Raw genomic sequence first — 11,658 nt, forward strand, 5'->3', positions numbered from 1 at the left:
CTGTGGGTCCCTTATTTTTGCTACCTATTTGCCCCATGGCCTTTGTCTCACTCTTCTGTATCTTCTCCTTCTCTCTCCCTCTCCTTCTCCATAAGAAGTTCTATCTTCTCTAATAGTGGTAATGGATGCCGCTGCAGTAGTTGCCATCAAAGAGCTCTAACCTTCTTCTTTCACTGTAAAGGAGAAAATATGAGAGAGAGAGAGAGAGAGAGAGAGAGAGAGAGATCTAGAACACCCTTTCCTGTTATCTCTAAAGTTGGGCGGTGCTACAGTGGATACGATAAAATCTAGAAAGGAAGTAACAACAAATAAAAAAGGATAATTCGATACTGTTCAATCTAGTACAAGTGAAGGGTTGGTGTTCTTAACGTCAGAATTTATACTAGTATTTAGATTCAAGAATTAATAGCTTATCAAACTAATATGTCGCCTCTAGTTTATATGTTTACACCCTGTACATTTTACTGGGTTACGGTGGTGACGAAGAACTAATGAGAAGCTCTTCTCTATTACTTGAGGGAACGTCGGTGAGTTCGCAGAGAGAGAGAGAGAGAGAGAGAGAGAGTTGCAGAGGTCAGAGGTGAATAGAAGCCGAAGAGTGCGGCTAAGGTGAAGTTGGGGTAATTTTGGAAGTTCCCTAGTTTTTTCTTCTTAGGTGGCATGATCAATAACTAACTCTGGGGATTAAGTAAATCTTTTTAAAATTAAAACTAATGAATTTAAAACCCACTTATCTTGTAATTAATTTTTTTATCTAGTAAATCTAAGAAATTTCCCTTATTTAGTTACCCAAAAAAATAGATCCATAAGATTCGAATCTAATGGTTGTCGTACAGTTTCTACGTATATTGTTTATGTCCTGAGACATATTCTATCATGCCCCACTATATAGCAGTGTATTCCCAAAAATCTCGCATGCTCTTTCCGGTGAGCGAAAAGTCGAAACCCCCTCTCACTCTCTTTCTGTTGCGAAGGCGATCAAAGCTAAGCTCTTCATAGTTCATATCTCTGCGTTGATCTCTCTCTGTTGCCACGGTAATCAAAGCTAAACCCTTCAACTCTCTGTTACCAAAAACAAAAAAAAAAAAAAAACGTAATCGATCTTGTTCCACAATATACTGATTCTATGTTATTTTGTCATAAACTTTAGGCGTTTTTTCCCCTTTTGTTTTAAGAGAGTAATAGATAATCTGTTAGCTCCTAGGCCGGGATTTAAATATTGAGTATAGACAGATTTGGAGATTCTGATTTCGTCGGGAGTTCGTGGATATGGGATTGGGTTTTGAGTAGTAATGTATTGTTTTTCTAACTGGGGTTCTAACATAAATGGCTTTGGAATAGTTGTTTCATATGTTGCTCTGTGTTTTGTTCATTTCGATGTTGTGGGGCGTTACATTTACTGAAAGTGATTATTAATAAAGCCCATCGATTCACGTTTTGATTTGTTACAAATTTTCTGGAAGAACCCAAAGAAAAATTGTTTGACGTCTGTGTCTTTATCACTGCTAAGGGTTAATAAAAAACTGGCCCTGATTCTTCTCTTGCGACGACCTTTTAAGCTACGCATAAACAATTCCTCATTAGTAAACCATATTCAAGGGTAAGGAATGGTTGTTTACCCTAACGGCTATTCATATATAGGCAGAAAAGGCAGTCCTCTTCGTCCTTCTGAATTGTGAAATTGTGCTCCTACATGGTATACAAATTGTAATGCCATTTTTTATTGTCCTCTTCCTCCTTCTGACCCCATGATGTATTGCTGATGAAACTCATCACTAAAATACTGTTTCTGTCAGCTTCAACCTCTAGGATCTGGAACTTTCCTTAGGGCAACTAAAACCCTAGAACCTTGGCCGCTAACACTACTTCTGTGCTGACCTATTATTCTGAACTGGACCTGTTCCTTTAAGCTTCCGCCCGACCAGATTTCGGCAGCCTTTTTTTTTTTTTTAAATGTTAATTGTTGGTTGTTGGGCTGGAAATTGTTGGATTCAGCGGGGAGATTCTTTACTCGATGGTCTTCTCTTCCGCTGGTTATCGAGGTCAGGAGGTTGAAGATGAGGATCTTCTTCGAATTAATATTCTAGCCCTATTTTCTATTATTTAAATTAAAGCCGTCCCCTTGTTTATTACCCTTGTTGTTGGTTCCCCGAAATACCATCTACTTAAATAATTTTGTCCAGTTAAGTCCCCACTTTTTTTTTTTAGTTCAGCATATTTATAGTTTTTCCAATACTCTTAAATTGAGCATCTATTAATGTTGTGGATCCATAGCAATCCCTAAGCTGGATTTTATGACCCGGGATTGCAACTTGAATATTCAAGATAAGTCTATTCACATATTTGTCACAGTTTCTTTTTCACCAATAGGAATTTAATGGATTAATTAGTTGGTTCTATTATGTAGACTAGTTCTTGGTCTAAAGCTAGAGGTAGTTATCTTATCAGTTCTATTTACCTTGGAAGTACAAATGGAAATAGAACATGACATTACCCAATTTCTTATGTTAAATAATCTATCTGCTTTCATAACCTGCATATGGAATAGGGATACATGTTGTTATCATGTTCAAATGGTTGCTTATTTTCTTTTTGTGTTCTTCTCTTAACAAGCATTGTGGGTTTGATTTGTGTTCCAGATGGAAGAAGTTTCTCTTAATAGTGAGCCATTGTCTGAAGATGAGTGTAATGAGTCTGTGATGGAGAGAGATTTTGCAATAACAGAATGTGGTGGTCAAAAAGGTTCCACCCTAAGGAATAAGGAGCTTGTGCCACCTTTTGTGGGAATGGAGTTTGATTTTTATGATGATGTTTACAACTATTACAATTGCTATGCTAAGGAACTGGGATTTGGCATCAGAGTAAAGAGTTCATGGTGTAGAGAAAAAAATAAAGAGAAGTATGCTGCAGTAATTTGTTGTAGTAGAGAAGGTTTTAAAAAGAAACGAGAAACAAACCGTTTAAGGCCAGAAACAAGAACTGGTTGCCCAGCAATGATTAGGGTTAAGTTAATGGACTCTAAAAAGTGGAAAGTGATGGAAGTTAGTCTCGAGCACAACCATTTAATTACTCCAGCTAGTGTGCTATTCTATAAATCTCATAAGAGCACAGGTGTTGGAACCAAAAGGAAACCGCTTTTAGATAGTGAGGTTGAATTACAAGCAAATAAGTTGTTGCAAACATTTGGCCTAGACGTGTGGAATCAAGAAAACTCAAGTTTTGATGATAGAGATGCCTTGTGGTTTTTGGATCAGGATGTGCAACTGAAGATTAGGGAAGGAGATGCAAAACACATTTCAAATTTCTTTTGTCGTATGCAGTTGATGAAGCCAAACTTCTTTTACTTGATGGATCTCAATAATGGAGGAAACTTGAGGAATGTTTTCTGGGCTGATCCCAGGTCTCGAGCTGCATATCATTACTTTGGTGATGTTGTTGCAGTTGACACCACCTATTTAGCGAACAAATATGAGATACCATTAGTAGCATTTGTTGGGGTGAACCACCATGGACAATATGTTTTATTGGGTTGTGGTCTGGTTGTGGGTGAGACAGTCGAGTCATACTTTTGGTTGTTCAAGGCATGGGCTACATGCATGTTAGGGCGTGCACCATCTGTTATAGTCACGGACCATTGTAGGGCCATGCGAAGAGCAATTGATGCGGTATTCCCAAGAACCCATAATCATATTTCTTTGTGGCACATTACGCAAAAATTTCCAGATAAACTGAAAGAATTATGTGAATATGAATCAATTAAAAGTTCATTTGACAAAGCAGTCTACGATTCTTTGAGGGTGAATGATTTTGAAACAGCTTGGGGTGATATGATCCAGAGATATGGAATTGGGAATAATGAATGGATTCAGATGTTGTATGAAGACCGTGAACGATGGGTTCCAGCCTATTCAAAGGATGTGTTTCTTGCTGGTATGTCCACTACCCAACGAAATGGGAGCATGCATGCATTTTTTGATGGATTTGTGAATAGACAGACTTCCTTGAAGGAGTTCCTTGACAAGTATGAATTATTCCTACAGAAGAAGCTTCAGAAAGAATCCAGAGCAGATTTTGAGTCGATGCATTTCATCCCTGTCTTGAAGACAAAATGCTGTTTTGAATCACAGCTCTCCAAAGTGTATACAAATGATATCTTTAAGAAGTTCCAGTTTGAGGTTGAGGAGATGTTCTCATGCTTTAATACAACACAAGTCCATGTTGATGGACTCATTAATGTGTACGTTGTTAAAGAACGTGCTGAGAGTGAGGGCGGTAGGAGGGATATTAGGGACTATGAAGTTCTATACATTGCAGCTAAAGTGGAGGTCCATTGCATTTGCAATTTGTTCAACTTCAAAGGTTATCTTTGTAGACATGCGCTGACTGTCCTTAACCATAATGGTGTGGTTGAGATCCCTTTGCAGTATATTCTTCCGCGGTGGCGAAAGGATTTTAAGCACATGCATATTCCAGATTATGAATCCAACAATTTTGATGCCAAACTGCAATGGTGTGAGAATTTATACAAACGCGCCATTCAAGTTCTCGATGAAGGAATCAGATCTCAGGAACATTACAAAGTTGCTCTGCAATCTTTGGAAGAGTTGTTGGATAAGGTTCGTCATTTATAGGCTATTGAGTCAAGGATGCCCTGTATAACAACACCAGGCTATTTGTATTAAATTCGTGACATCATTTGCAAGCATTGCAAGCTGTTCATTTGGAAGCAAAAGAAAGTGGGACAACCTCATGAAACAAGGTGCTTCTAAGAACATATGAAGGCCTACATATGCGGTGTATTGTTTCTGATGTGTTACAGTCTATGTTTTGTATTTTGTTAAAGAACAAGGTTTAAAGAGCACATCGTTTTTAACCATTGCTGTGGACTACTTTGCCGCAACGTCACCAAATCTTTGAACCTGGTTTGCAGACAAGAGGCATCTCTCATGACTGGTTGGTAGTTTAAGTTTACATTCCAAAATGCATCATAATTGTTTTCTACTTTTAGTAATTCTTTAAACACATAGGGTTCAATCAGCCACCAACTAAATTACCAATTAAATCTATCTTATGAGCCATTTTATGGGGCTTCAAAAATTATTCTTCCGCTGTTATTTTAATTAGTAGTTCCTCCTTGAATGGGAAGTTTTTTGTCTTGTTAAAAACTTATTTGTTGCACTGGTGTAGTATCTATCATAATACCTGACTTGCCCATGAGCCTCCTTTTCAGGCCCTGATGACAAAGGTGTCTTTTTTGGATTTTGTAATCTCTAACCGGGTGTAGATGATGAGCTGTTTCTGAGATTTTGACCCAAATTAGCAGAGTACTTTTCTCAAAACAAAACCGACCTAAACCAACCTTCCTCCCCTCACAAATGGGCTTTGGTTCGACTTTAATATGGAAACCTAGGTCACACAAAGGTGATTAGGGATTCCAACAATGACCAGGATCGCAGGGCTTTAACAAAACCAGAAGCTAAGATGGTAAAATATCTTACAATAGAATAGTCAGACTGGGCACTTGGGCAGCAACCTTGGGTTTAATCTGGTCCTGTTATAACTTATAAGAATTAATGTCCCAAAGTTGGATGGAAATCCAACGGTTGGATAAGGAGAGATCTGAACTTGGCCCAAAAATAGAAACTTTGAGAAAATGGAATGTAGGAGTAAAGATTGAGTATCTAACAACAGAATCAGAATCCAATGAAGTGTTGGAAACTTCCCACACCCAAAACAGAAGTTATTGACCAGAGTTAAATCACTGCAGAAACTGAGATAAAAAAAAATAGTAACTAATTAATTAGAAAATAGAAACTCAGGTTGTAAATGGATCTGGAATTTGACCTCAAAACAGCTACTGAGAAATCTTAAGGTCTGTAACAGAATATGCAGGTCAGAAAAGAGGAAGTAAGATCAAACCAGAATTAGAAACAATGATTAGAAAATAGAAGTTGTGATGTGACGGCTGTTCAGAATATAGAAAGAAGGGAAAGAATCCCACGAACCATCAGATAACCTTGTGTTTGCAGCAGAAATCATCCCCGAATTCTGCAGATAAAGGAAGAACCAGATTGCTGGACAGAAAGTCAGAAACCAGATTTGAAGACAAAATACTTGGAACTGAAGATTGTTATCCAAACCTGAAATAGAAGAGTCTCATTTATTGCCGGAACTATGAAATATTGCACTGACCTGATGTGAAGATTAGAGAAGAAGAAGATGAAGGTTAGAAGATACGTATGTTTCTCACCTACTGCAAAGAAGGCATCCCACTTTTCTCTAACCCGGAATTTCACTAGGGAACACTGCTTGATGCTGTAGCAGTCGACTGGTTGGACCAGTATGACCGGGTTTGGAAACCCAAGCCCAGAGAGAACCGGCCCAACCTGGGTATTTGATCTAATAAGGGCTGGTAATAGTTTAGTTAGTCTTTATTTCTGTTGTTTTATAATGTTTTGTTTTGAATGGGTTATGTAGGAGATAGATAGATAGATAGGAGTGCACTGTGGTTCTTCTAGGGCTCTCCACCAATTTGGTATGAGACGAAAGACCTCATCTTCCTCCCCCAATCAATCTCTCTCATCTCTTCTTCTCTCCCTTCCCCTGTGATACCTCCTCCTCCGTTTTCTTCTTCCTATTCTTTTCCTGATTGGTTACAAAAGAAAAAGAAAAAAAAATCTGACCCCATCCTCTGTTCAATGTTATTAACACTCCCTGCTTCTTGGGGATCAATCTCACCTATCCCTTTTCCTTTACCCTTAGGACTTCGGGTGTGAGTGTCTCTGTCCTAATGACCCTTTCGTCTCTTCTTGATCCCCAAGAAGAGACAAAAGACCTCATCTTCCTCCCCCAACCAATCTCTCTCATCTCTTCTTCTCTCCCTTCTCCTGTGATACCTCCTTCTCCTTCGTTTTCTTCTTCCTATTCTTTTCCCAATTGGTTAAAAAAGAAAAAGAAAAAGAAAAAAAAATCTGACCCCATCCTCTGTTCAATGTTATGCACACTCCCTGCTTCTTGGGGATCAATCTCACCTATCCCTTTTCCTTACCCTTAGGACTTCGGGTGTGAGTGTCTCTGTCCTAATGACCCTAGCCCCAAACCTTTACTTGCTGTAGTTACCTTTATTGTGAGACCCTACATCAGTTGTAGGACCACAACTGTAAGTAGTACCGCCAGCAAGGAATTATGAGATGCCATTCTGCTGTGAAGGTGAATGTTTTGTTTTCTTAATACCTAAATCTTAGAGAACCGTCGGTTGTGCTTCAGATCCCAAAGCCCCAAGTTGATTGGGTCTTGTGTGTAGGAGATGTCCCTTCGAACCACCATTCCTATTGCAAGTTGAGTTCGAACTGGTCTCCCATCGCAAGTCGAGTTCGAACACCATCCACTTCTGGTTCCATCTCTAGAGGTAGAAGACGAACAATCTTCTTTCCTTCATCCACCTCTTTAATTCTTTTTTTTCTTCTCTTCCCATTATACCCCTCTGATGTCCCTTTTATTAGACTTTGTCCTTATTTTAGCCTCCATTCCTAGTTTGCCCGTAGCCTTTTATTCATAACCTTTTGTCCCTCCTTACTCTTATATCCCACTAGGGGTGCAACTTTGGCCTTGGCGGCTTGAGCCCGAACAGGGTCTGGGCTGAAATATTTGGCCCTGAGGGCGGGTCAGGGACTTGGGGCTGGAAATGTCTGGCCCTGAGTCAGGGTCGGGTCGGGCCAGGGTTGAGGCCTTAGGCTAAGCCTAGCCCGGCTCTGCCCAACCCTGTTTTAAGTTATACTATAAAATATATATATTGATATAATATATATATTATAAACTTTAAAAGTCACCCACATTTTGTTATATAATATATTATATTTGAAGATAATAAGTGATATAATAATACATTTTATTATAGAGTTATTTTACGTAAAATTGATAATTTTCTCCCCAGCCCATTCCAACCCATGCATTTCCTTCCCCCTCCCATGATTTGGGCCAATCAGGGTCAGCCCGGCTTGACCCTAAGGGCGGGTCAAGGTTGGATTTTTCAGGCCCTGAATCAGGGTCGGGTCGGGCCTGGGCTCAGCTAAGGAGACTCAGTATTCTGATAACTTACAAATGTTTGGAATGTAGTCTTTGAGGCAGAGAGCTATCTTTTCAAAGAACTTTGGTGGCATGATGAACTCTATGTACTCAATCTCTAAACCAGTATCAATCGTGAATGTCATATTCATAGAGTCCTGAACTTTGGGAGTCTTCTCATCGAAGACTTGAGGCACGAGTTCCAACTCTTCAAGAATAGCATCATGAATGTTGACGATTCTTGTGGAGTGTTCTCGACCGCTGCCTCATATTCCACTATTTCAGTTTTATCTGCTTTGATCTCTTCAACGTAGACTACTAGACCTCTTTAGTAGAATCTTCTGCTTGTTGATCTTCCGTCTTTGAATCTTTAAGCATTGTCTGTTCTTTATCATCACAGTTCATTTTGATCACTTCAGCTTTATCTTCAACTTCATGCTCCTTTTCTTTGACTGGTGCTTTCTCAATTTCTTTTATAGTGTAAATTTGAGTTTACCCTTTGCCTTAACATTGTTAGTGCCAGACTTTCAACACTCTCCGACTTGCAAACTGAACTTCATAGACTGCTGCTTCAAGTTCTCTTCAACTTTAAATGTCTTTTGGTGGTAATCTTATCAAAGGGAGAGCTTTCTTTGGATATGTTCTGGTAGGGATTTGTTCTTCAACTCGTGCTTCATCTCTTCCCAAGTCCTACGTTCACGTCCTCTAACTCTGAGTCTCTTCTTCATGGATTCTCCACCATTCTTTTGCACGATCAATCAATCACAAGTAAACAAATCTAAGCTTCCACTCCTCTGTCAAGTTGTACCAGTTAAAATATTCCTCTAGAGAATCTAACCAATCAAGGAGTAGGTATAAGTTTGTCCGTCCAGCAAAATAAGGAACGTCTAGCTTCACCTTGTTTGTAGTAATGGAAGGTGCATAATATGTAGGTACAAAATCAATACATTACACTATTCTGGTCATGTGTTCTGTCAACTGCTTCAACATCTTAGTTGCTTGTGCATTACAATCAAGGGCCCGGTTTGGGGTACTAGAGTTGCATTCGGCCATGACACTGATACCTAATAATATGGAAACCTAGCTCACAAAGAGGTGGAATCAGGATTCCAACAATGACCAGAATCATGGGGCTTTAACAAAACCAGAACTAAGATGGTAAAATATCTCACAATAGAATTATCAGAATGGGCAGCAACTTTGGTCGTCATCTGGTCCTGTTATAAGAATCAATGTCTCAAAGTTGAATGGAATTCCAACGGTTGGATAAGGAGATCTGAACTTGGCCCAAAAATAGAGACTTTGAGAAAATGGAATGTAGGAGTAAAGATTGAGTATCTAACAACAGAATCAGAATCCAATTAAGTTTTGGAAACTTCCCACACCCAAAACAGAAGTTAGCTACCAGAGTTAAAGCACTGCGGAAACTGAGATTAAAAAAAATAGTAACTAATTAATTAGAAAATAGAAAATCAGGTTGTAAAGGGTTCTGGAATTCGACCTCAAAACAGCTACTGAGAAATCTTAAGGTCTGTAACAAAATATACAGGTCAGAAAAGAGGAAGTAAGATCAAACCAGAATTTGAAATAATGATTCGAAAAATAGAAGTAGTCATGTGGAGGCTGTTCAGAAAATAAAAAGAAGGGAAAGAATCCCACGAACCCATCAGATCACCCTGTGTTTGCGGCAGAAATCTTCCACGAGTCCCTGCAGATAAAGGAAGAACCATATTGCTGGACAGAAACAGATTCGAAGACAAAATATCTATTGCTGGAACTATGAAATATTGCACTGACCTGAAGATTAGAGAAGGAGAAGTTTAGAAGATATGTAGGTTTCTCACCTATTGCAGAGAAAGCATCCCACCTGTCTCCAACCTGGAATTCCACCAGGGAACACTGCTTCTCACATCCCAAGGGTTGCACACGCAATCTCTTCTTTTTTTGGAAGAGTAAAAATCGTGGAGTGCTGGAATCCCCCTCCTTTATTTATAATTAGTGATGTTACATCAATCAAATATAAAAATTTTCTGAATGGCAAGAGATCCTTTTCACAATTTAGCAACTCCTAAAATTAGTCTCTTAGAAAAGGAATTAACTATGTTGCACTTCTAGCTTAGGATAGAAGTAACTACCAGCACTATCTAAACAAGTAGGGTCCATGCATGCTGAGAACTAAGGCTGGTCGATACCCAGCCCAGTTGTCAAGCCCTAAACAGAACTGTCGGCTGGGCTTGGGCAACTGCAGAATGTTTTTTTTTTCTTCTTCTTTGATCTACATCAGTATTGACATGGTGTTTAAAAGTTCAGATTAGTTGGTCCTCCCTACTTTGTTCCACCTTTGATTAACCTTGGCCCAGCGTTGTTTCTAATTAATTTAGTGTTTGTAATGTTGTCAGGGTTTAGGTTGTCTTTATCTTTCTTTATACTGGAATGTGACCTGCGTCAGAGGAACTTGGACCTGCCTGACCTATCCTGCACGGTCAGCTTGAACCTGAAACTGTCCAGGTTGGTTCACTGTGATGTAACACTTCTATTTTTACAGTTTTTCTATACTAATTTTTCATGTTTGTCATAAATATAATTTAATGCTTGAAGATTGTTGATATCTGTACATTTTCTAGATTGAAAAAATCTTCGTTGTTATCAATGTGCAGGCATTTCAATAAGTGTCTTGGTTGCAAGGGTCTCAAGGTCAATTTCAAGTTTAGAAGGTTTGTTAATTTGATGATAATTAGACTTATGTTTCCTTTCCATCTAATCTCTTGCCTGCATATATTACCTTTTATCTTGCTAAAAATTTGGCTTTTTCTTTTTTTACAAAATTTTTATTAGTTTTCCTAAATTAGACTAGACCCAAAGACCTGGATTGGTTCATTCACTCTGTTTGAATTGAGCCTGGATATTGTCCACTTTCTTCCGACAATATAGAGTATGACCTACTATACATTTGAATATGCTATTTAAGAACTGAATCTAAAGGGAGTGTATAAATGACACCTCTATAGGTGTATTTAGAACTTGACACCTTCTTTTAATTGCCCCTAGTCTTACTCTGAAAAGTTCTTTAAGTTACGGGTATAATAGGGTTTTCAAAAATTATTGAAAGTGACATGTCATTATGTCTGTATCAAATGATGTCATTGCCATACATATATTTCGAGATCACATGTAAAATGACAATATTTACTTTTATTGGAAAAAATGTGTGTAATACTAAAAGGGCGAACAAGTAAGGTTACAAATTATTTGACACCTTTAGGGGTGTCAATAAGAAAATTCCAAATCTAAAACTGTAGCTGTAGGCGTCTGGAGCTGGGAATCACCTTAAGTGCAGAAGCTTCCACTGCTCAACTATAATTTCCTTTGTACTTGTAAACTGCGGAAAAGCATGTTACCCAATACCCAAGGGGGACTGGGTATTGAATTTGACATGATTGTAACTTTCCTTGCATGGAGAAATTTGGGCTGGTGCATTCTGTCAGAATGAGAACCTCATGTTATGATGAAACTGGATCTTGAAAGCCCTTCCTATTATTTGCACCACCTTTTTTTTGAATTTATATTTTTTGTCTGTGAAAGTTCAGCATCTGT

The 11,658-nt window shown here is 38.6% G+C and overlaps 1 protein-coding gene across 2 annotated transcripts; it reads left to right on the top strand.

The window, feature by feature from the left end:
* Positions 1–2,595: 2,595 nt before the first annotated feature.
* On the top strand, positions 2,596–10,725 carry LOC122669205 (protein FAR1-RELATED SEQUENCE 6-like). 2 transcript variants are annotated; one of them, XM_043865901.1, is made up of 3 exons: positions 2,596–4,759; positions 4,844–4,953; positions 10,464–10,725. In XM_043865901.1, exon 1 carries the CDS (start codon positions 2,640–2,642, stop codon positions 4,629–4,631), a length of 1,992 nt encoding a protein of 663 aa, XP_043721836.1. In that variant the 5' UTR covers positions 2,596–2,639; the 3' UTR covers positions 4,632–4,759; positions 4,844–4,953; positions 10,464–10,725. The 2 variants fall into 2 exon arrangements, with proteins under 2 accessions (XP_043721836.1, XP_043721837.1); XM_043865902.1 differs by lacking the exon at positions 4,844–4,953.
* The last annotated feature ends 933 nt before the right edge of the window (positions 10,726–11,658 follow it).

This window comes from Telopea speciosissima, chromosome 7 (assembly GCF_018873765.1).
Source record: "Telopea speciosissima isolate NSW1024214 ecotype Mountain lineage chromosome 7, Tspe_v1, whole genome shotgun sequence".
In the NCBI taxonomy this organism is placed as follows: Eukaryota; Viridiplantae; Streptophyta; class Magnoliopsida; order Proteales; family Proteaceae; genus Telopea; species Telopea speciosissima.

Coding starts and splice junctions, on each gene's coding strand:
- LOC122669205 (XM_043865901.1), top strand. CDS start 2,640: ATGGAAGAAGTTTCTCTTAATAGTGAGCCATTGTCTGAAGATGAGTGT.